We start from the raw sequence: 26542 nt of genomic DNA on the forward strand, positions 1-26542 counted from the left end.
AAACTTGCTACAGTCATGCAGTGCAGCGTACAGTCACGGCCCCGGTGGCAATAAATGAATAAAACTAAAAGCCTTGACTTGGAAGAGTTCCAGTGTTGGATAGCCATAGCCATCTATCTACCATGTTTGAGCCAGGTATTTGAGTAGTCTGAACTAGCTAACTGCATTCACTAGCTAAGTGAAAAAAATACAACTACATATCTCTCTCTCTCTTTTATCTATCTATCTTGTTACTCCTTACTTTTTAAATAATTAAATGTGTTCAAAACTGTTAAACTATTGTCTTTCTCTCTCTTAGTCAACTACTCACTACATTTTATGAATTACAGGGCTGTAGCTTATGCTTTCAGACTAGATTCCTTCTCTGATCCTGGGAGGACAACATGTCAGTTCACACTGCAAGAGCTCTGACAGGTTGGAGGAAGTTGTCATAATTACGGGCCTTTTAGGGCCTCTCGAGTGGCGCAGCAGTTTAAGGCACAGCTGTGTAGTGTTTGAGGTGTCACAAGGTCCTTTGCTGTTGTTCTGGGATTGATTTGCACTTTTAACACCAAAGTCCGTTCATCTCTAGGAAAACGAGACGCATCTCCTTCCTGAACGGTATGACGGCTGTGTCGTCCCATGGTGTTTATACTTGCCTACTATTGTTTGTACAGATGGACGTGGTACCTTCAGGCATTTGGAAAATGATCCCAAGGATGAACCACACTTGTGGAGGTCTACAATGGTTTTTCTGAGGTCTTGGCTGATTTCTTTTGATTTTCCCATGAGGTCAAGCAAAGATGCACTGAGTTTGAAGGTAGGCCTTGAAATACATCCACAGGTACACCTCCAATTGACTCAAATTATGTCATTTAGTCTACCAGAAGCTTCTAAGCCATGACATAATTTTCAGGAATTTTCCGAGCTGTTTAAAGGCACAGTCAACTGAGTGTATGTAAACTTCTGACCCACTGGAATTGTGATACAGTGAATTAGAAGTGAAATAATCTGTCTGTACACAGTTGTTGGAGAATTTACTTGTGTCATGCACAAAGTAGATGTCCTAACCGACTTGCCAAAACTATAGTTTGTTAACAAGACATTTGTGGAGTGGTTGAAAAACAAGTTTTAATGATTCCAACCTAAGTGTATGTAAACATCTGACTTCAACTGTTTGTAAAAAAAAAAAAAAAAGATGTTGCATGAATACAGCCAGTCATGGTGTTTTTATCTGATTGTAAAACAAATCACTTCCAAATGTAGGTTACCTTCGCACGTTAGCATCCGATCGACTGGCAAAAAAGACAGTGTCATACCATACTCTTTTGGTCCAGACAGCATGAGATACATGGTCTAGGCCCGCCCTAATGTACCCCCTGGCCCGCTGAGGCCCGCCCTAACGTACCCCCTGGCCCGCTGAGGCCCGCCCTAACGTACCCCCTGGCCCGCTGAGGCCCGCCCTGGCTGAGATCCCAGCCACTAGGTGCCACTGTACAGGACGTCATGCTGCTTGCTTAGCGAGAACCACTTCCTCCTGATTCGGCTCACACTGAGGCTCGAACCCAGGGCCTCTGCTTTGCTAGCAGACGTGACCACCCTCACAAAAAGTTTTATCAGTCACGTCGCATGGAGGCAGAAGTTTCACACATCTCCATGTGCTACACACGCACTAGAGTATGTAGCGTCCTGCCTAGCATATCTTTTCTCTTTTTATAAATAAATTATGAAAGACAATCATTGTAATTTAGAATTCCATGAAGTGAGTGTGGAAGATGTGAAAAATGATTGTTATCCATCAACAATGACAAGCCACCCGGGTCTGACAACTTGGATGGAAAATTTCTGAGGATAATAGTGGACGATATTGCCACTCCTATTTGCCATATCTTCAATCAAAGCCTACTAGAAAGTGTGTGCCCTCACAAAGTAAAGCCAGTGTGTCTATGTATGCAGATGACGAGTGAAATCACTGGAGGGTGCCTCCTATTCCTACAAAGAGATACAGTTAGTTTCAGAATGGGTAGCAAGGAATACATTTGTCCTAAATATGTTTTAAAAAACTAGGAGCATTGTATTTGGGACACATCATTCACTAAACCCTAAACTTCAACTGAATCTTGTAATAAATCATGTGGAAATTGAGCAAGTTGATGTGAATAAACTGCTTGGAGTAACCCTGGCTTGAAAACTGTCATGGTCAAACCATGTTGATACAACAGTAGCTAAGATGAGGTTCATAATAAAGCGTTGCTCTGAGTTTTTAACAACACTATCAACAAGGCAGGTCATACAGGCTCTAGTTTTGTCTCGCCTGGACTACTGTTCAGTCATGCGGTCAAGTGCCACAAAGAGGGGCCTTGGAAAATTACAATTGGCTCAGAACAGGGCAGCATGGCTGGCCCTCAGAACAAGGCAGCACGGCTGGCCCTCAGAACAGGGCAGCAAGGCTGGCCCTTAAATGTACACGGAGAGCTAAAGTTAATAATATGCATGTTTATTTGATTAATTTAACCCTTATTTTACCAGGTAAAATGACTGAGAACACATTCACAGCAATGACCTGGGGGATAGTTACAGGGGAGATGATTGAGCCAATTGTAAACTTGGGATGATTAGGTGACCATGATGGTATGAGGGCCTGATTGGGAATTTAGCCAGGACCCTAGCACACCCCTACTCTTAGGATAAGTGTCGTGGGATCTTTTACTGACCACCAAGAGTCAGGACACATCCGAAAGACAGCAACCTACACGGGGGAATGCCCTGGGGAATTGGGATATTTTATTTTAGACCAGAGGAAAGGGTACCTCCTACTCACCCTCCAACACCACTTCTTGCAGCATCAGGTCTCCTGTCCAGGGACTGACCAGGACCAACCCTGCTTAGCTTCAGAAGCAGCCAGCAGGCCGTGGGATGCAGGGTGATATGCTGCTGGTGATATGCTGCTGGAGGTATGCTGCTGGCATGTAAATCTCTCATGAGAGATTGACTTCATCATTACTTGTTTTTGTAAGAAGTGTTGACATGCCTTGCCTGGTCCAGTCATCTAGCCCCCTCCGCAAAATACAGCTGACAGATCTTTTTATAAATAATTATGATTAAACATGGGCTTAAAAATTAAGTTTAGTAACTAAGAACTGGGAGCAGCACATTGGATGTCTTCCAAAGTAGCTATGTTATATTATATTGAAATGTTAGGTGGCCAACTGTAAGTATCAATTGCACTGGTACATTAAGGGAGTATCAGTTTGATTGGCTTATGGGACTTATCCTCATCGTCCCCCTACTGAGTCATAGTATAGTCCAGGTGGTTAATTGGAGAGAATAGTTATATCTTAACGGGACAAAATTAGGTTTGGAACGATTTGACAACTGAACATCAATCGCCTCATGTTTCGCCCAGTATAAGGTTGAAATGTCAAGGCATAACTATGTTTCAAATTATATTGTTGGTCGTCATGGCATCCATTTCATACAGCTAATCCTGTATTACAACGTTGACCTTTCAACAACCTTTACTTCTAGGACAGATGTGTCCAGAACTAATCAATCTGTAAACCAGTCGTGTGTACATTGTGCAGAGCCACCAATTGGTTCCATTGAAGAATTATGTAAGCAATTTCTATTTTACTGAGAGAAACTAAAATCATCCTATACTGGGTTTTCCATGTCGGGAATCGGATCAATGACTGAACTGGTTTCAATTTGGAAGAGAGAATGGAAAAACTTTTTCGCTTCTCACATCATTATATCAGACTACAAACATTACTTTTCTGGCTCCATTTGGCTTCCAGTTTTCCTGGAAAACTCCTGATATTATTGGCTATGAAACAGGATGTGAGTAATATAGCTGCTATAAAGAATTTTAAAGCAATATTGAAGTTCTAATAATAGGCTACACATAAAGGAAGTCAATGATCCTAGCACTGAATTAATGAGATCATTGCCGATGACACAACAGTGGTAGACATCGACAACGACGAGACCTGGCCGTGTGGTGCCAGGACATCAATCTCTCCCTCAACGTGATCTAGACAAAGGAGATGATTGTGGACTACAGGAAAAAGAGGACTGAGCACGCCCCATTCTCATCAACGGGGCTTCAGTGGAGCAGGTTGAGAGCTTCAAGTTCCTTGGTGTCCACATCTCCAACAAACTAACATGGTCCAAGCACAACAAGACAGTCGTGAAGAGGGCAAGACAAAACCGATTCCCCCTGAGGAGCCTGAAAAGATTTGGCATGGGTCATCAGATCCTCAAAAGTTTCTACAGCTGCACCATCGATAGAATCCTGACTGGTTGCATCACTGCTTGTGTCACAACTTCCGCTGAAGTCGGCCCCTCTCCTTGTTCGGGTGGCGTTCGGCGGTCGATGTCACTGGCTTTCTAGCCATTGCCGCTCCATTTTTCATTTATCTATTTGTTTTGTCTTGTTCCCTGCACACCTGGTTTTCATTCCCCAATCACACTACATGTATTTATTCCTCTGTTCCCCCTCATGTCTTGTGAGATTGTTTGTGTTACGTGTCTATGTTGACGCGTTTTACTGGTATGCGTTTATTCCGTGTTTTATTTCACGAGATATGTTTTTGTGTTTATACAATATTATTGTGACTGTTTGCGCGTTTGCATTGGCTGGAGGTTTCTACGCAGTGGCGTCCGTCTGCCTCAGTAAAGTGCGCCTGTTCACAACTCTCTGCTCTCCTGCACCTGACTCCGCTCCCAGTACGCACGCCATTGACAGCCTGGTATGGCAACTGCTCGGCCTCCGACAGCAAGGCAGTACAGAGGGTAGTGCGAAAGGCCCAGTACAACACTGCTTCCTGCCATCCAGGACCCCCATACCAGGCAGTGTCAGAGGAGGGCCCTAAAAATTGTCAAAGACTCCAGCCACCCTAGTCATAGACTGTTCTCTCTGCTACGCACGGCAAGCGGTACCTAAGCGCCAAGTCTAGGTCCAAGAGGCTTCTAAACAGCTTCTACCCCCAAGCCGTAAGACTCTTGAACAACTAATCTAATGGCTACACAGACTAATTGCATTGCGCCCCCCAACCCCCTACTTTACACCACTGCTACTCTCTGTTGTTATCATCCATGCATAGTCACTTTAACAACTCTACCTACATGTACATATTTCCTCAACTAACCGGTACATCCGCACATTGACTCTGTACTGGTTTCGCTATTGTTATTTTACTGCTGCTCTTTAATGAATTGTTACTTTTATTTTTTATTCTTATCCGTATGTTTTTTTAAACTGCATTGTTGTTTAGGGGCGCGAAAGTAAGCATTTCACTGTAAGGAATACCTGTTGTATTCGGTGCATGTGACTAGTAAAATGTGATTTGATTTGATAATTGAAAAAGCCTAAGCCATGCCTACGCATTCGAGTTGTTGCATTTGACTACACATCCTGCTGGTTCTGTGACCCAATCACAGTTAATGATGTGCTGTGGTGGTTCCAGGCTCTGTTGTGCACTTATTGATGCTTTCAAGAGGTCTGGGAACTCATGACTTCAGTGATCTTCAGGTCGGAGCTCTAGCAAGATGCCTGAGTTTCCGACTTGGAATTCCGATAAGGATAACCTTTCAAATCTATTTTTCCAGTTCTCAGTTATCCTGAAAGCACTGAAGTCGGAAGTCGGAGATTCCCAGTTCCCAGTTGTTTTGAACGCAGCATATGACGCCATACGTTCATAGTCGAACTAGCCTGCTGTTCGTTATCGAGCCTGATCGTCTCTCATTGCGTCACCCTCTCAGGGGACTCTCGGGGGACCTGCGTCATGCAGCCATTGTTTGTGTGCAGTGTCTCAGTCTTGCTCACTGGCTGCAGGGCTTACGTGGTTTAGGCTACCAGCAGCCTGCATGGCTGAATGTTACATTAAATGGGGCTGCACATAGACACTTATCTTGAAAAATCAATTAAGATGGGTTGTGTGGTTTATTTTTTGGGTACTGATAATCTTGAGATGAATGAGTCTATGTCGGTTTCAATGTGAGCAGTAGACTACATTTAGAAATCTGGATCATATCCTTTGAAAAGGAATGGACACGATATTTGTGCCGTCAGTACTGAGAACTGCCAATTGGACATGCATACAACAGTTAGATCACTAACATTTTGGCAGACACTTTTTAACAACAATCTAGTGTCATGTTCTGACACCTGACACCTCAGAGGCCTCTGTCATCCTAGAATGCCACCACTGCTTCTGTCCTCCCGGATCTCTAGCCAAAACTCTCCTCTCGGATCTCTACCTAAAACTCTCCTCTCGGATCTCTACCTAAAACTCTCCTCCCGGATCTCTACCTAAAACTCTCCTCTCGGCTCTCTACCTAAAACTCTCCTCCCGGCTCTCTACCCAAAACTCACCTCTCAGGTCTCTACCCAAAACTCTCCTCTCGGCTCTCTACCCAAAACTCTCCTCTCGGCTCTCTCCCTAAAACTCACCTCTCGGCTCTCTACCCAAAACTCTCCTCTCGGCTCTCTCCCTAAAACACTCCTCTCGGCTGTCTCCCTAAAACACTCCTCTCGGCTGTCTCCCTAAAACACTCCTCTCGGCTGTCTCCCTAAAACTCACCTCTCGGCTCTCTACCCAAAACTCTCCTCTCGGCTCTCTCCCTAAAACACTCCTCTCGGCTGTCTCCCTAAAACTCACCTCCATTTACAAATTCAACACTGCCTGTGTCCTCCCGGCTCTATCCTCAAAATTCACCTCCAAGTACGACAAGCAAGCCCGCTTGGTCACTCAATTGGCTCCAAGGGCGTCAAACCATTACTGAAGCTGACCTGCAGATATGACACATTCCCTTGACTTTGCAGTGACTGTCTTAATAGATGTCATAGTAGAGGTTTTGGTGAGTAACAGGAAGTAGGGGCAGCAAATATTGGTCACATGTTCTATTAGGCGTTAAACCAGGGTAACTACCAATGTATAACTAATGTAATTATTACCTTCTATCGAAGTAGGCTTCTATCAAAGTAGGTACTTTCAGTTTAACTATATCGTTTTCCCACAATGCTAATTTCCCACACATTTTTTCAGGGAGGTTCACTATGAATGGAACACAATACAAGGAATACAAATATGCCATTTTTTAAATCTTCTGAGAACACTTCATTAACTGTGACAAGGAGCTACCAGTATTTCTATAAACATTTATTTTGCTTATATACAGTAGTTTTGAATTAAATAGAATTAGGACCTTTGAGAAAGGGATCATTAGGTGTCATATTATGATTACTGATTGATGTTTATTGGATCTTAGTGGAGTCAAGTTATTCTCTAACCTTAAATCACTACTACAAATATAAGAGTCATGAATTGGGTGTTTAAATGTCATGGTTCATATGACACAAGTTTCTCACCAATCACACTGGTCTTTAAAGAGCACTTAAGTGCGCTCATGTGAAACTAATGGTTCCTGGATTTAGGCTTAACAATGTAATCAACATAGTATGGCTTGTTCGGGGAAAAAAAGGCTGTTGGAGAGATGACTGAAGAACGGGAAACTTGCATATGTAAGGATTATTTACACCAGTGACATCACTGAGTGCTCTGTAAAAACACTTTAATGAGAAAATAATTGAAATTGGAATAACCATCAATAAAACATGGAAGTCTGTGGGTAAGGAGTTTGTGACCGACCGTTTATAAATGCCATACTATTATTGAACCTTTATTTAAGCAGGGAGTCATGCTGAAACCATGATCTATTTTTCAGATGAGACGTGCATGAACACAAAACGACACTATACATATCTATATACACATCAATTACACAATAGATAAAAACAGAAAACAATGAAAGCAAAACAACTTCAGTAAAAAGGCCCTCTAACTTCCGCCTGAATCCAGGCTGTATCACAACCGGCCGTGATTGGGAGTCCCATAGGGCGGCGCACAATTGGCCCGGCGTCATCCGGGTTTGGCCGATGTAGGCCCTCATTGTAAATAAGAATATATTCTTAACTGACTTGCCTAGTTAAATAAAGGCTGGAGGTTGAATGTTTGAAGGACTATAAAAAGTTTGGGAAGCATTGCTTTAGACAGTTTAATAAAAAGGTCTGTGTTTCTTCTTATCCAACCAGTTAAGAACATAATTTATATCCAAAGAAGTAGCAGAGATGGTGCTATGACCTAGTCTGAAATCTGACTGGTGTACATTTAGAATACATTTCCTAGTTTAAAAGGATACATCTTACATAATAACAATTTTGTTCATAATTGTATGACATAATGAACAGAATTGGTTGACATTTGAGTAGTGTATCAGTGAGAACTCATGTGGGAGACTGTGCTCAGCAAAAGACAAAAACTGAAAGTCTATTTCAACCTAATCAGAGGTGTAAAACAGATCTCAGTCACTGACAGTTTTAGGTCAGATTTGAATTATTATTTTTTTAAATAATAATAATGTGGCATACCACTAGTTGTTCACCCTGATAACATTTAGGTACATTTTTTTTGTCAAATGGACTTGTATTGACTATACTTTAAAAACGTAAGATAAAGTGTAAGTGACCCTTTATAAAACCTTTAGAATCTCCACAAGACCTGTTTCACCTAACCCCAAACCTCCCAGGCACCCCTGCTTTGTTGCCAGGTGGATTCCCTCCCTTTCAGCTGCAAGAAGCCTTCAGCCCTCAGCCCAGGTGGGAATTTGTTTAGTTTTTTTCAGCCAGGAGGACACAGAGAGATAATCTCTGTGATTCTCTGTGGCTCCAGAAAGAAAGGGGGTAATTGTGGGAAAAGACTGGAAGAGACAAGCGATGACCTGTGAAGTCCCAATGGTGAGGCTTTGTGAACAATCCCCTTATCCATCCTCCAAATGGGACCGGTTACGACACCCCTGCGCTCCTCTTCAGTGACTCTGTCAAAGGAGCCTTCCTGTTAGTGTGGAGGCTCAGAACAACTGGCTGTCTGTGAGAGAAGCCTTACTATAATTCACTCAAAAGGAGTGTAACTACTAGGCTACACACTTCTGAAATGCCTTAATACAATATCATACAGCAAAATGTACAATTCACAAGAGTGAATTGGCCCGGTACACAATCAGAATTCAATGTTCACTGTGAATAACAGAGTATACTGCTATAACCTACAGGGTATGGTAGTAATCACTATTTCCAACATTTAATATCATGTTATTGTTGGAAAATAGAGTGTGTTATTGCAAGTGACTACACCTACTAGGGAAAGTCGAACAGTCTTCACCAAGGTAAGTGTGAACACTCCAAAATGGATTGCAAAACTAGTTAGAGGTGTAGACATTCAAGTGGGATGAAACTTCGTCTCCTGTGGTTTTAGAGACAAGCTGTAATTCCTGACCAAGAGGTGAAAATGATTTTCAGAGAAAGTGACAGAGGAATGATAAAGAGGGAGGTGTGGGGTGTCACGTAACAGAAGAGAGAGAGAAAGGGAGGGAGAACAGAAGAGAGAGAGAAAAGAGAGAGATGGGGAGAGAGGGGAAGACTGGGAGAAAGGGGAGAGGCAGAGACTAAAAGCCAGAGTGGAATTTTTCTCTTTCAATGACTCATTTCAATTTGATGAATAATTCACTTTTTTTTGTAATTTGTTTCATTGCAGGAGTTACAGAAACAATATACAAATTCATATAACTTCATATTCAGTTGATTTCGCATTTATTTGTGGGCTGCCACTCAAATAAAAAAGGTACATAAATACAAAGGTTTGATCATATTTAGTATATTACAGAGTTTTAAAGTAATAATAAATGTACTTAGAAGTTTCTCTCACCCCCACCCCTAAATCACCCACCCACTTAAACATCCAAGGTTGCTTGGCAATCAATGATGCTTTTCCATCCACCCTCCCACTCCTCCTCCCAGGGATCAGATTATTGCCCTGAATTATTCACTTTTATGAAAAAAAGCACTTCTTTCATTCATTCACACAAAATTCCTACTTTCACTTACAGCGCCTTCAGGAAGTATTCAGACCCCTTTGCTGTTTTCCACATTTTGTTACGTTACAGGCTTATTCTAAAATTGATTAAATATAAAAAGACACTCAGCAATCTACCCACAATACCCCATAATGACAAAGCAAAAAAAGTTTTTTTGAAATGTTTGCAAATTTATTCTAAATAAAAAACAGAAATACCTTATTTACATAAGTATTCAGACCCTTTGCTATGAGACACAAAATTGAGCTCAGGTGCATCCTGTTTCCATTGATCATCCTTGAGATGTTTCCACAAGTTGATTGGAGTCCACCTATGGTAAATTAAATTGATTGGAAGTTATTTGAAAAGGCACACACTAGTCTAAGGTCCCACAGTTGACCGTGCATGTCAAATCAAATCAAATGTTATTTGTCACATACACATGGTTAGCAGATGTTAATGCGAGTGTAGCGAAATGCTTGTGCTTCTAGTTCCGACAATGCAGTGATAACCAACAAGTAATCTAACTAACAATTCCAAAACTACTGTCTTATACACAGTGTAAGGGGATAAAGAATATGTACATAAGGATATATGAATGAGTGATGGTACACAGAGAGTACACAGCGGCAGAATACCTGACCACTGTGACTGACCCAAAATTAAGGAAAGCTTTGACTATGTACAGACTCAGTGAGCATAGCCTTGCTATTGAGAAAGGCCGCCGTAGGCAGACATGGCTCTCAAGAGAAGACAGGCTATGTGCTCACTGCCCACAAAATGAGGTGGAAACTGAGCTGCACTTCCTAACCTCCTGCCCAATGTATGACCATATTAGAGATACATATTTCCCCCAGATTACACAGATCCACAAAGAATTCGAAAACAAATCCAAGTTTGAAAAACTCCCATATCTTTTGGGTGAAATTCCACAGTGTGCCATCTCAGCAGCAATATTTGTGACCTGTTGCCACGAGAAAAGGGCAACCAGTGAAGAACAAACACCATTGTAAATACAACCCATATTTATGCTTATTCATTTTATCTTGTGTCCTTTAACTATTTGTACATTGTATATATATATATAATATGACATTTGTAATGTCTTTACTGTTTTGAAACTTCTGTATGTGTAATGTTTACTGTTAATTTTGGTTGTTTTTCACTTTATATATTCACTTTGTATGTTGTCTACCTCACTTGCTTTGGCAATGTTAACACATGTTTCCCATGCCAATAAAGCCCTTGAATTGAATTGAATTGAATTGTAAATGTAAATGAATTGAATTGGTACAGAGCAGCATACAGTAGATGGTATCGAGTACAGTATATACATATGAGATGAGTATGTAGACAAAGTAAACAAAGTGGCATAGTTAAAGTGGCTAGTGATACATGTATTACATAAGGATGCAGTCGATGATGTAGAGTACAGTATATACGTATGCATATGAGAAGAATAATGTAGGGTAAGTAACATTATATAAGGTAGCATTGCTTAAAGTGGCTAGTGATATATTTACATCATTTCCCATCAATCCCATTATTAAAGTGGCTGGAGTTGGGTCAGTGTCAATGACAGTGTGTTGGCAGCAGCCACTCAATGTTAGTTGTGGCTGTTTAACAGTCTGATGGCCTTGAGATAGAAGCTGTTTTTCAGTCTCTCGGTCCCAGCTTTGATGCACCTGTACTGACCTCGCCTTCTGGATGATAGCGGGGTGAACAGGCAGTGGTTCGGGTGGTTGACGTCCTTGATGATCTTTATGGCCTTCCTGTAACATCGGGTGGTGTAGGTGTCCTGTAGGCCAGGTAGTTTGCCCCCGGTGATGCGTTGTGCAGACCTCACTACCCTCTGGAGAGCCTTACGGTTGAGGGCGGAGCAGTTGCCGTACCAGGCGGTGATACAGCCCGCCAGGATGCTCTCGATTGTGCATCTATAGAAGTTTGTGAGTGCTTTTGGTGACAAGCCGAATTTCTTCAGCCTCCTGAGGTTGAAGAGGCGCTGCTGCGCCTTCTTCACGACGCTGTCAGTGTGAGTGGACCAATTCAGTTTGTCTGTGATGTGTATGCCGAGGAACTTAAAACTTGCTACCCTCTCCACTACTGTTCCATCGATGTGGATAGGGGGGTGTTCCCTCTGCTGTTTCCTGAAGTCCACAATCATCTCCTTAGTTTGTTGACGTTGAGTGTGAGGTTATTTTCCTGACACCACACTCCGAGGGCCCTCACCTCCTCCCTGTAGGCCGTCTCGTCGTTGTTGGTAATCAAGCCTACCACTGTTGTGTCGTCTGCAAACTTGATGATTGAGTTGGAGGCGTGCGTGGCCACGCAGTCGTGGGTGAACAGGGAGTACAGGAGAGGGCTCAGAATGCACCCTTGTGGGGCCCCCGTGTTGAGGATCAGCGGGGAGGAGATGTTGTTGCCTACCCTCACCACCTGGGGGTGGCCCGTCAGGAAGTCCAGTACCCAGTGCACAGGGTCTCAGTACCCAGTTGCCCAGGGTCTCGAGCTTGATGACGAGCTTGGAGGGTACTATGGTGTTGAATGCCGAGCTGTAGTCGATGAACAGCATTCTCACATAGGTATTCCTCTTGTCCAGGTGGGTTAGGGCAGTGTGCAGTGTGGTTGAGATTGCATCGTCTGTGGACCTATTTGGGCGGTAAGCAAATTGGAGTGGGTCTAGGGTGTCAGGTAGGGTGGAGGTGATATGGTCCTTGACTAGTCTCTCAAAGCACTTCATGATGACGGAAGTGAGTGCTACGGGGCGGAAGTCGTTTAGCTCAGTTACCTTAGCTTTCTTGGGAATAGGAACAATGGTGGCCCTCTTGAAGCATGTGGGAACAGCAGACTGGTATAGGGATTGATTGAATATGTCCGTAAACACACCGGCCAGCTGGTCTGCGCATGCTCTGAGGGCGCGGCTGGGGATGCCGTCTGGGCCTGCAGCCTTGCGAGGGTTAACACGTTTAAATGTCTTTACTCACCTCGGCTGCAGTGAAGGAGAGACCGCATGTTTTCGTTGCAGGCCGTGTCAGTGGCACTGTATTGTCCTCAAAGCGGGCAAAAAAGTGATTTAGTCTGCCTGGGAGCAAGACATCCTGGTCCGTGACTGGGCTGGGTTTCTTCTTGTAGTCCGTGATTGACTGTAGACCCTGCAACATGCCTCTTGTGTCTGAGCCATTGAATTGAGATTCCACTTTGTCTCTGTATTGACGCTTAGCTTGTTTAATAGCCTTGCGGAGGGAATAGCTGCATTGTTTATATTTGGACATGTTACCAGACACCTTGCACTGATTAAAAGCAGTGGTTCGCGCTTTCAGTTTCACGCGAATGCTGCCATCAATCCACGGTTTCTGGTTAGGGAATGTTTTTATCGTTGCTATGGGAACGACATCTTCGACGCACGTTCTAATGAACTCGCACACCGAATCAGCGTATTCGTCAATATTTTTATCTGACGCAATACGAAACATGTCCCAGTCCACGTGATGGAAGCAGTCTTGGAGTGTGGAGTCAGCTTGGTCGGACCAGCGTTGGACAGACCTCAGCGTGGGAGCCTCTTGTTTTAGTTTCTGCCTGTAGGCAGGGATCAGCAAAATTGAGTCGTGGTCAGCTTTTCCGAAAGGGGGCGGGGCAGGGCCTTATATGCGTCGCGGAAGTTACAGTAACAATGATCCAAGGTTTTACCACCCCTGGTTGCGCAATCGATATGCTGATAAAATTTAGGGAGTCTTGTTTTCAGATTAGCTTTGTTAAAATCCCCAGCTACAATGAATGCAGCCTCCTGATAAATGGTTTCCAGTTTGCAAAGAGTTAAATAAAGTTCGTTCAGAGCCATCGATGTGTCTGCTTGGGGGGGGATATATACGGCTGTGATTATAATCGAAGAGAATTCTCTTGGAAGATAATGTGGTCTACATTTGATTGTGAGGAATTCTAAATCAGGTGAACAGAAGGATTTGAGTTCCTGTATGTTTCCTTCATCACACCATATCTCGTTAGTCATGAGGCATACGCCCCCGCCACTCTTCTTACCAGAAAGATGTTTGTTTCTGTCGGCGCGATGCGTGGAGAAACCCGTTGGCTGCACCGCATCGGATAGCGTCTTCCCAGTAAGCCATGTTTCCGTGAAGCAGAGAACGTCAGAGCAAAAACCAAGCCATGAGGTCAAAGGAATTTTCTGTAGAACTCTAAGACAGGATTGTGTCGAGGCACAGATCTGGGGAAGGGTACCAAAAAATGTCTGAAGCATTGAAGGTCCCCAAGAACACAGTGGCCTCCATCATTCTTAAATGGAAGAAGTTTGGAACCACCAAGACTCTTCCTAGAGCTGGCCGGCTAAACCCTCCCCTAACCCAGACGATGCTGGGCCAATTGTGCGCCGCCCTATGAGACTCCCGATCACGGCCGGTTGTGATACAGCCCAGGATTGAACCAGGGACTGTAGTGACACCTCTAGCACTGAGATGCAGTGCTTTAGACCGCTGCACCATTCGGGAGCCATCTAATTCAGCTGATCAAGGTCCTGGGGAGTTGCCTGGCCATAACCAGACTCTGATCACCTTGTATACTTTTGTTTTAAAGGCCATCATCTATCCATTATTTCTGCCATTTTGCTCTTTTACTTTCACAAATACACTGCAACCATTTCATTTCAAATAACAGATGACCTTCAAATGAAAAGACCTGCGCAAATAATGAAATCATTTCACAACAGATGGGCTGATGCCTATTGCCCACCAGTGCATGCAATGGAGTCTTCCACGTTTGCCACTCTGGACAAACATGCATTGATGCTGGTAGTGTACGTATGCATAAGAAGCATTCCTCCTCTTCTGAAACAGTCTGGACTTTCCACATTTCATCCTCTGGCCACTATGCACCATCCTAAACTCTCTGCCTTTCATAAGGAGCATTTGACAGGCAAGGATCTTATACATTTACCTACCCTCAACCTCTCCAAAGCTCTTTTTTTATAATTCAATTATGTGACCAGCACACTTATTTGACTGGGTCGTGAGTGTCTGAGCTAGTGAGCTAGCTAGCAGACAGACTGAGTGGCTGTCATTGCCTGACCTGGCTGACTAGCTCACTGTAATGAGCTCCTGGGCTGTAGAGAATTGTATTAACAGGATTAGAGAGGAGCTAGGTAATGAGGAGATTAAACTTTCTGATGGGTCTGACCTCTGGCCTTAGAACACTGCTGGGCAAAGATGTTGCAGTGCCAATAGCAAAGAGCTGCAGTGCACACTGAAGCAGCCAGATCTCCAACTTCCACACTACAGGCAGACCTCCAGACCATTGAAGTGGAAAACTTAGAAGTTGCAACCAAATGATGGACAGTGGACAGTAGTGTTTTATGCAGTGAGGAAAGAAAGCTATGGGATTAATGGAAAAAATTAAACAGACAATCATAGGGCTCTGATTAATAATGTATTGTTCTAAATGCACTTGTCATTCATTACCATTTCATAATCAATCACAATAATGTCTTCATGTGGTGCGGATGTACTTTTGGTGGTGATACATTGTCATTTAAAATCCCCTCTATTGCCAATATCCAGTGGAAACATATTCCACATTTTCAATATTGATATCCCATATTTTTTTTTTTTTAGTTTTATTTTACTAGGCAAGTCAGTTAAGAACAAATTCTTATTTTCAATGACAGCTTAGGAACAGTGGGTTAAGTGCCTGTTCAGGGGCAGAATGACAGATTTGTACCTTGCCAGCTCAGGGGTTTGAACTTGCAACCTTCTGGTTAATAGTCCAACGCTCTAACCACTAGGTTACCCTGGCACCCCAACTTTAAGCCCCAACTTTTTTGTTAACAAGGACATTGGTTGACTTGGAGAGGGTAGATAGGGTTGTTGGGTGGGAAGGGTCAGGAATTAGGGGTGTGGTGTCACATTGCTGACAATCCATTGATATGAGTGTGATCTATGGTATGCATGTGGATGTAACAGTAAACAAACCCTCAGCATTGTGCACTGGACACAGCTCTTCTCCAGACAGACATCCAAGGTCCTTATTACGCGCCAGAAAGGTAGCCTGCAAAAAAATACTACAAACCCATGCAATCTGATGTCTTTGTTTCTTCTGTATCTAATCTAGACTATAAACGACAACACAGATTAGATATGTCTTTAATGTATGTGTCAAACTCATTCCACAGAGGGCCGAGTGTTTGCAAGTTTTCGATCCACCCTTGTACTTGATTGATAACTTAAGGTAACTAATTAGTAAGGAACTCCACTCACCTAGTTGTTTACATCTTAATCGAAAAGAATAACCAAAAACCCTGCAGGTCCTCCCTGTTTTCTGCTGGACAAATGTAACAATGAATACCAACATTTACAACAAGTTTGGTCAAACTAATTGAGCATGTTTGATAAACAAAAAGGTAACAGCTGGTGCATTTGACATCCGAAAAGAATAACCAAAAACCCCACCAAAAACAATGAATACCAAATTTGCTGTTGGTATAGCATGTGATAAACCGTACAAAAATGTTTTAACATACCGTACATGACCATAATGTGTGGGCTAGTGGACCAATCCAAAAAGCATTATATTTTGGACACATAACTCACTTGTAACTTTGATTAAATTACAAAAATGATTGAATTAAATTGCGATAAACTCAAACCAAATCCTTGGTTTTGTCTGGACCTGCAAGTGACACTATAAATTGACACTTAGTACTTCAAATTGTTATATATTTTATATTATTTGAATGTGTGTGTAATGTATTTTCTATGATTAGAACGTGTGAGGCAACTTTAATTTCATTATCATTTTCCTTCTCTGTGGTTTGGGATGATGTATACAGTATTTACCATTCGCAATTGCACGAAAGTTACCCACATTTTTGCATATCTATAGGTGATGTTATTATAATGATTGTACTTTTTTTCTCTACCTACAGACTCTGGAACATCCTTTGTATTACGTAAAAAATAAAAAAACATACCTCAGTGCAAAAAAAACACGCTGTGCTGAAATCTCGCGAGCTCTACCTTCCGTTTGGAACCCACCCTAAAGCGTTGCCTTACTGCAGTGTGTATATATGAGCGAGGCGAGGGTTGTTTTGGGAATCTCGGAAGAGTTGCGGCAAGGTCGATAGAGCATCCTACTCTTAAAAAAACATCACATCGCGGATATTATTCGCTTTCGTACAAGTGTGCGGAAAGCTAGAGAACCGAGAGGCTACTCGGAGATTTCATCTCTTGATGAGTAGCGTTGGCTAGGGCTGAAAGTTGATGCCTTTTTTAATCTCTGAGAGTGTATACTGAGACAGCTAGCAAGCCATCCTTCTCCATTTGTAGCTCTGCATGTTTTGTGGTTGTGCTACCTTTTTGAGAGAGGCAGAAGTGCCATTCGGCTTTTTCTGAATTCGAAAGCACCGCGTTTCTCTGGGACCAACTATCCAGACGGTCTTCCACCACTTGGGCGGTACCAGGAGTGTGAGCTGACTACTTATATGTCGGAAAGAACCGGGGTTTAGAAGCAGTGTAGTTTTGCTATTGCACACGAGTTGTGCCGGACATTTAGCTAGGATTTTTTCCCCTTAAAAGGTCCTTCATTTACCGGTAATATTTGCAATGTCGGCGCCATCCTCCTTGCCTCCCGCCCAGGGAGAGAACCCCGCGCCAGAAAATGAGGGTCTGGCAGTGGATACAGGTTTGAAGCCCGCCGGCCCGACACCCAGCTCGAGTCGGTTCCAGGTGGACCTGGTGGCGGAAGCAGCCGGTGCCGCTGATAAAACGCTCGCATCTGGCGATAAAGACGCTCCCCCACCCGAAGGTTCGGAGCCAGCGGCGGGTGGCGAGGAGGCAAAGGGTCGGTTCCGTGTGGTGAACTTCGTAGATCCAAGTGGAGCAAGCCCACCAGAAGCAGTGCCCGCTGAAGGTTTCCAGAATGGAGACACCGTGATGAGTGAGGGCAGCCTACATTCTTCGACAGGAGGCCAACATCACTACCATTACGACACCCATACAAACACCTATTACCTAAGGACTTTTGGTCACAACACCATCGATGCCGTGCCGAACATCGACTTCTACCGGCAAACTGCTGCGCCTCTGGGGGACAAGCTGATAAGACCCACCCTTTCGGAGCTGCATGACGAGCTAGACAAAGTAAGCAAACTCATGGCTTTGACACGGATGCTAGCGCGTGCTAGGACAGAGCACACATGGGGCGCCACTGCTGCATCAACGTTCCAAGCTTGTGGGGCGTCAATTTGTTAGCTTTAGTTTCTGTATTTAGACCACGTTGTGGTCAGTGGATCATTTTACATTCTCATGCTCGTTTATTGTACTTGGTAAAAAGGATGGCTAGCTACATGCCTGTCATTAGCAACATTGGTGGGATGTCGGTGTGGAACAGAGGAACTGTGCGCATTCTTCAATAGAAACGCATGTGGATAGGCTCCACCACGTATTCATTGTACTTGAATGATGTCGTCACACATTATTTGTCAGTTTTACGTAGCGCATAGAATGCATGGTTTCGGGTCACAAGAATGAAAGCTTTTGTCACAAAGTAGGAAATTGGAATCAGGAATTGACAAAATTATGTTTTCCTTAGCAAAAACACATTTGTTTACATAGCTATGGCAAGCCATCGATATTTCGGTGTATTTTGATAGTTCCCAACTGAGTAATGTATTAGAGTAGCTAATATTTCCAGAATATGTCCAACAATTGTGCGCACGTGAGACTCCCTCTAGGATGAAAACAACATTTATTTCGCAGCTCAGCTATCGGTTACACTGTATCTAACTAGGCCTACTTATAATCAGTCATTCTGGTAGAGCTATTATTTAAGTATTATACTGGCGTTAGTTATGCAGTTCTATTCACAGGATAGGTTGAAGTGTATTTGCTTGGATACATTTTACTTGGCTATTGATGTGGTCTGTAGACACCCGGACTTCCTGCTTTGTAATATGAGACGTTTTCTGACCCAGTAGTCAAATAGTTCATCCTGTCCTAATTTTTAAATTAACTTACCTAATAATGTTAGGGGGCGGCAGGGTAGCCTAGTGGTTAGAGCGTTGGACTAGTAACCGGAAGGTTGCAAGTTCAAACCCCCGAGCTGACAAGGTACAATCTGTCGTTCTGCCCCTGAACAGGCACTTAACCCACTGTTCCTAGACCGTAATTGAAAATAATAATTTGTTCTTAACTGACTTGCCTGGTTAAATAAAGGTAAAATAAAATAGTTACAGCTAAGTAATACAATTTCTGTGTTTATGGGTTTATCTAAGTACTGATGTAATCTTTTACGCTTGACCATGACAAATCAATCCCAAGCACACTGGCCATTGTCCACAATGTCAGCCCTTATATTTGATCAGCAAATCTATGTAAATCCTACTTTATTTAAAACTTGCCCCCAATAATAACCCAAACGTGGCTCTCAATTCCAGAGCATTACTTCTAAGCATTGACACATTTCCCTGGCATGCCAGTCCTGTGCTCTTCATATCGTTCTGTAAAACTTATTGGCGGATGAAAGAAAAACAACTGAAGGCCCTGTGCCATGTTGACATTCCATGGGCATTATGTCTTGGAGACTGGTAAGCAGGCGGGGGTGTTCCTGACTGACACATGGGAGGACAACTGGCAGCCTTTATCCATTAGCCTTTGTCTAGGCTCCATATCTCCAGACATACATTTCCACTTTTCACCAATGTCTTCTCAATACCTACATTTTTTGTAGTTTTGTTGTTGTAGTATTCTAGTGTTGTTGTAGTATTCTAGTGTTGTTGTAGTATTCTAGTGATGTCCAATCGAGCTGCCAGTAAGTATGGAGACCGTTCCCATATGGCTTTTATAAGCACACGCCTTACAGCTTGTATGTAGAGTACATGGTTATGATATTGATAAGGCATGTGGGATAATATATTTGGCGTGATGAACTCATGAAGCGACAACCCTCTACATCAGGGCTGTCAAACTAATTCCATGGAGGTCCTAGTGTCTGCTGGTTTTTATTTTCAATGAAGCCCTAGACAACCAGGTGAGGAGAGTTGCAGACACTCTACTATCTGTGGAATGAGTGACACGTGCTCTACATGTTAACTGACATACTGTATGTCCTTGAGGGCATTTGTGTGCCATGCTCTTGTGGCCTAATATAGGCTACACAAGGAATAACGGTTAATTCATAGTCAAGACAGATTATTTTCTAGTCTTGTTACAATCGCCACTTCAGTTTCCTACTATAGATCTGTGGTCATCTCCTTATCCCAGCATATATCTCAGCAGCACAACACATTGCCATAGACATTTTGAGATCCAGACAGGCCCAGGTTGAATACATATTAAAGGCATGCATTAGTTATCATGTAAACTGAACAAAAATACAACACAAAATGTAAAGTGTTTGTCCCATGTTTCATGAGTGGAAATAAAAGTTCCCAGAAATTTTCCATATGCACAAAAAGCACTATTTTCTTTACATCCCTGCTAGTGAGCATTTTTCCTTTGCAAAGATAATGCAGCCTTGACAAGTGTGGCATGTATGCAGTTTTGTCGCAACACAATGCCACAGATTTGAGGGAGTGTGCAATTGGCATGCTGACTGCAGGAATGTCCACCAGAGCTGTTGCCAGAAAATGTGATGTTAATTTCTCTACCATAAGCCACCTCAACATAATTTTAGAGAATTTGGCAGTACATCCAACCGTTCTCACAACCGCAGACCACGTGTAACCACGCCAGCCCAGGACCTCCACATCCGGCTTCTTCAGTTGTGGGATCGTCTGAGACCAGCCACCCGGACAGCTGATGAAACTGGGTTTGCACATTCAAATAATTTCTGCACAAACTGTCAGAAACCGTCTCAGGGAAGCTCATCTGTGTGCTCATTGTCTTGACCTGACTGCGGTTTGGCATTGTGACTGACTTCTGGGGGCAAATGCTCACTTTTGATGGCCATTGGCACACTGGAGAATTGTGCTTTTCATAGATTAATCCCGGTTTCAACTGTAACGGGCAGATGGCAGAGAGTGTATGCCGTTGTGTATGCGATCGATTTGTTGTGAACAGAGCGCCCCGTGGTGGGGTATGTTATGGGGAAGCATAAGCTACGACCAACAAGCACAGCTGCCTTTTATCAATGGCAATTTGAACTCACAGAGATGCGTGACGAGATCCCGAGGCCCATTGTTGTGCCATTCATCCACCGCCATCACCTCATGTTTCGACATAATGCCCCATGTCGCAAGTATCTGTACACAATTCCTGGAACCTGAAATTCTTCCATGATCAGACATTTCACCCATTGAGCATGTTTGGGATGCATCGACGTGTACGACAGTTTCTGCCAATATCCAGCAACTTCACACAGCCATTGAGGAGTGGGACAACATTCCACAGGCCACAATCAACAGGCTGATCAACTCTATGCGAAGGAGATGTCTCACTGTATTAGGCAAATGGTGGTCACACCAGATACTGACTGGTTTTCTTATCCACGCCCCTACTTTTTTCCCTCCCAGAAGTATCTTGGACCAACATGCATATCTGTATTCCCAGTCTTGAAATCCATAGATTAGGGCCTAATTTATTTCAATTGACTGATTTCCTTATATGAACGGTAACTCAGTAAAATCTTTAGTTGTTGCGTTTTATATTTTTGGACCGTGTAGCTCATGTTTATAGTGTAGTCTAGTTTTTAGCCTTGTGTAATAATAAATAAAATAATATGCCATTTAGCAGACGCTTTTATCCAAAGCGACTTACAGTCATGTGTGCATACATTCTACGTATGGGTGGTCCCGGGAATCGAACCCACTACCCTGGCGTTACAAGCGCCATGCTCTACCAACTGAGCTACAGAAGGACCATACTGTATGTGGATTGTGTAAATTCTGTGTGCATTTGGAAAGTATTCAGACCTCTTCCCTTTTTCCACATTTTGTTACGTTACAGCCTCATCCTAAAATTGATTTAAATACACCCCCCTCTCATCAATCTACACACAATAACCCATAACGACAAAGTGAAAATGGGTTGACTGCCTTGTTCAGGGGCAGAACGACCTTGTCAGCTTGGTGGATCCAATCTTTCAACCTTACAGTTAACTAGTCCAACGCAATAACGACCTGCCTCTCTCTCGTTGTACTCCACAAGGAGACTGCCTGTTACGCGACTGCAGTAAGCCAAGGTAAGTTGCTAGGTAGCATTAAACTTATCTTATAAAAAAACAATCAATCATAATCACTAGTTAACTACACATGGTTGATGGGTTGATGATATTACTAGATATTATCTAGTGTCCTGCGTTGCATATAATCTGACTGAGCATACAAGTATCTAAGTATCTGACTCAGCGGTGGTAGGCAGAAGCAGGCGTGTAAACATTCATTCAAACAGCACTTTAGTGCGTTTTTCCAGCAGCTCTTCGTTGTGCGTCAAGCATTGCGCTGTTTATGACTTCAAGCCTATCAACTCCCGAGATGAGGCTGGTGTAACCGAAGTGAAATGGCTAGCGAGTTAGCGCACGCTAATAGCGTTTCAAACGTCACTCTCTCTGAGCCTTCTAGTAGTTGTTCCCCTTGCATGGGTAACGCTGCTTCGATGGTGGCTGTTGTGTTGCTGGTTCGAGCCCAGGGAGGAGCGAGGAGAGGGACGGAAGCTATACTGTTACACTGGCAATACTAAAGTGCCTATAAGAACATCCAACAGTCAAGGGTTAATGAAATACAAATGGTATAGAGGGAAATAGACTTATAATTTCTATAATAACTACAACCTAAAACTTCTTACCCGGGAATATTGAAGACTCGTGTTAAAAGGAACCACCAGCTTTCATATGTTCTCATGTTCTGAGCAAGGAACTGAAACGTTAGCTTTCTTACATAGCACATATTACACTTTTACTTTCTTCTCCAACACTTTGTTTTTGCATTATTTAAACCAAATTGATCATGTTTCATTATTTATTTGAGGCTAAATTGATTTTATTGATGTATTATATTAAGTTAAAATAAGTGTTCATTCAGTATTGTTTTAATTGTCATTATTACAAAAAAACAAATTGGTCATATTAATCGGTCTTTTTTGGTCCTCCAATCTGTATCTGTATTGAAAAATCATAATCAGTCGACCTCTAATGACCATCGTTATGTTTGGAGGAAAAGGGGGGCGGCTTGAATACTGAAGAACACCATCCAAACCGTGAAGCATGGGGGTGGCAGTATCATGTTGTGGGGTGCTTTTCTGCAGGAGGGACTGGTGCACTTCACAAAATAGATGTCATCATGAGGAGGGAAAATTATGTGGATATTTTGAAGCTAAATCTCAAGACATCAGTCAGGAAGTTGAAGCTTGGTCGCAAATGGGTCTTCCAAATGGACAATGACCCCAAGCGTACTTCAAGTTGTGGCAAAATGGCTTAATGACAACAAAGACAAGGTATTGGAGTGGCAGTCACAAAGCCCTGACCTCGATCCTATAGAAATTTGTGGGCAGAAATGAAAAAGCATGTGCGAGCAAGCAGCTCTGTCAGGAGGAATGGGCCAAAATTCACCCAACTTATTGTGGGAAGCTTGTGGAAGGCTACCCAAAACGTTTGATCCAAGTTCAACAATTTAAAGGCAATGCTAACAAATACTAATTGAATGTATGTAAACTCCTGATCCACTGGGAATGTGATGAAAGAAATAAAAGCTTAAATAAATCACACTACTATTATTGATATTTCACATTCTTAAAATGAAGTGGTGATCTTAACTGACCATAGACAGTGCATTTTTACTCTGATTAAATGTCAGGAATTGTGAAAAACTGAGTTTAAATGTACTTGGTTAAGGTGTATGTAAACTTCCGACTTCAACTGTAAGATCTCACCGTTGAAAATGCATGTCAGGGCAAAAACCAAGCCATCAGATCGAAGGAATTGTCAGTGGAATTCCGAGACCGGATTGTGTCGAAGCACAGATTTGGGGAAGGGTACCAAAATACTTCTACAGCATTGAAGGTATCAAAGAACACAGTGGCCTCAATCATTCTTAAATAGACGTTTGGAACCACCAAGACTCTTCTGGTAGCTGGCTACCTGGCCAAACTGAGCAATCGTGGGCGAAGGGCCGTGGTCTGGGAGGTGACCAAGAACCCAATGGTCACTGACAGAGCTCCAGAGTTTAGCAATTAGGCCTTTTATGCTAATGGCCAGCTGGAAGCCACTCCTCTAAATGGCACTTGACAGCACGCTTGGAGATTCTCTGGTCTGATAAAACCAAGATGAAACTCTTTGGCCTGAATGCCAAGCGTCATGTCTGGAGGAAACCTGGCACCATCCCTATGGTGATGCATTGTGGTGGCAGCATCATGCTGTGGGGAGGTTTTTCAGCTGCAGGGACTGGGAGTCTAGTCAGGATCGAGGGAAAGATGAAAGGAGCAAAGTACAGAGATCCTTGATGAAAACCTGCTCAGGACCTCAGACTGGGGCGACGGTTCACCTTTCAACGGGACAACGACCTTAAGCACACAGCCAAGACAACGCAGGAGTGGCTTTGGGACAAGTCTCAATGTCCTTCAGTGTCCCAACCAGAGCCTCTTGAACCTGCTCAAACCGCTCTGGAGAGACCTGAAAATGGCTGTGCAGCGACGCTCCCCATCCAACCTGACAGAGCTTGAGAAGATCTGCAGAGAAGAATGGGAGAAATCCTCCAAATACATGTGTGCCAAGCTTGTAGAGTCGTACCCAAGAACACTCTGATGTAATCGCTGCAAACGGTGCTTCAGCAAAGTACTGGGTGTAAAGGGTCTGAATACTTATGGAAATGTACTATTTCCATTTTTTTTCTTCTATAAATTAGCAAAGATTTATAAACCATTTTTTTGCTTTGTAATTAAGGGGTATTGTGTGTAGATTGGGGGAACAATTGTAATACATTTTAGAATAAGGCTGTAGCGTAACAACATGTGGGAAAAGTCAAGAGGTCTGAAATGCAATGTATATTTTGTCCACTTATCCGGTTTTCTGTCTGTCCTGTTTTCGTGGCGGCAACGTTTCAGTCAAATTCCTGTACATGCAAATGTATATGGTGAAATGAAGGTGATTTTGTGATTCTTCTTTCCTTACTTAAAGTAGATTAAGGATTTATCTGTACTGCTTTCGCCCAGCCAACTCTTTACTAATCTGTTTACTTCAAGAAAGCAAGGAAGACTTTTTTTCCTGTTCCGAACAGGGCCTTAGTCGGCACATTTTGTTTTAAATGTCACCATTTTTGTCCTGGATGCATCAGTTGAACATGTGCCATTTTTGGCCTTTGTACATGAGCAGCTGTACACTGGCAGCTGTCAGTAACTGGACACTGGTAAAAATGTACTTGTTTTGCTATGACAATAAATATAGATGTCAGTTTTTTTTCTGCATGCATGCATGGAATGCTGAAGCTTAGCATTCACTGTCATGTAGTAAAATAGCATAAAGTAAATCCAAAACCCTAGGCTCTTAGCTATCGATGGCAATCAAGAGGGTGACACGCTGTCCAGACATCCAAGGTTTTCATGAAAAGTAGTGTCCTATTGGTCCAAGGTCATGTAGTTGGCAGAGAATCCCTATTGAATGCATTTTAGAACTAGTCGAGTACTATTAAATGTTATTTCATCACCTTAGAATGACTTGTGCTCGTGGCGTTAACTGATACACATGGTTCAAAACATGAGGGCATTTGCTGTAGCTGGCAGTTGCCCACATATGCTATATGTTCTAGTCAATCAATGTCAGTGTATTATGTCTGTCTGTAACAGTGTGTTGTATTTGAATGTTTTAAGGAGCCCTGGAAGATTAGTCAAAATGAGGACTGAAAGAGAATAAAAGAACTCTCATCTTCAACGATAGATTATTTTGTTGCTCTATGCCACATAGGAAGCATTCAAATGCAGTCTGTTCATTCTAGTTGCTTCAAGATCTCAACTAACGTGTGTGTGTGTGTGTGTGTGTGTGTGTGTGTGTGTGTACTGCTCAAAAAAAATAAAGGGAACACTAAAATAACACCCTAGATCTGAATTAATCAAATATTCTTAGGAAATACTTACATAGTTGAATGTGCTGACAACAAAATCACACACAAATTATCAATGGAAATCAAATTTATCAACCCATGGAGGTCTGGATTTGGAGTCACACACAAAATTTAAAGTGGAAAACCACACTACAGGCTGATCCAACTTTGATGTAATGTCCTTAAAACAAGTCAAAATGAGGCTCAGTAGTGTGTGTGGCCTCCACGTGCCTGTATGACCTCCCTACAATGCCTGGGCATGCTCCTGATGAGGTGTCGGGTGGTCTCCTGAGGGATCTCCTCCCAGACCTGGACTAAAGCATCCGCCAACTCCTGGACAGTCTGTGGTGCAACGTGGTGTTGGTGGATGGAGCGAGACATGATGTCCCAGATGTGCTCAATTGGATTCAGGTCTGGGGAACGGGTGGGCCAGTCCATAGCATCAATGCCTTCCTCTTGCAGGAACTGCTGACACACTCCAGACACATGAGGTCTAGCATTGACTTGCATTAGGAGGAACCCAGCGCCAACCGCACCAGCATATGGTCTCACAAGGGGTCTGTAGAATCTCATCTCGGTACCTAATGGCAGTCAGGCTACCTCTGGCGAGCACATGGAGGGCTG

General features: G+C 43.0%; 2 protein-coding genes across 2 annotated transcripts in view; one reads left to right on the plus strand and one right to left on the minus strand.

Moving 5' to 3' along the window:
* The window catches only part of LOC118387281 (E3 ubiquitin-protein ligase MARCHF3-like), a 441656-nt gene that overhangs the window by 289328 nt on the left and 125786 nt on the right, over nt 1-26542 (minus strand). The gene's annotated exons all lie outside the window — the stretch shown is intronic.
* slc12a2 (solute carrier family 12 member 2) overlaps nt 16961-26542 on the plus strand; it is a 69312-nt gene continuing 59730 nt past the window's right edge. The window contains exon 1 of the mRNA XM_052525214.1: nt 16961-18032. Coding sequence (XP_052381174.1) covers nt 17496-18032 — 537 coding nt within the window. The 5' untranslated portion in view covers nt 16961-17495. The remainder of the gene's footprint in view (nt 18033-26542) is intronic.

This window comes from Oncorhynchus keta, chromosome 9, assembly GCF_023373465.1.
Source record: "Oncorhynchus keta strain PuntledgeMale-10-30-2019 chromosome 9, Oket_V2, whole genome shotgun sequence".
Lineage (NCBI taxonomy): Eukaryota > Metazoa > Chordata > Actinopteri > Salmoniformes > Salmonidae > Oncorhynchus > Oncorhynchus keta.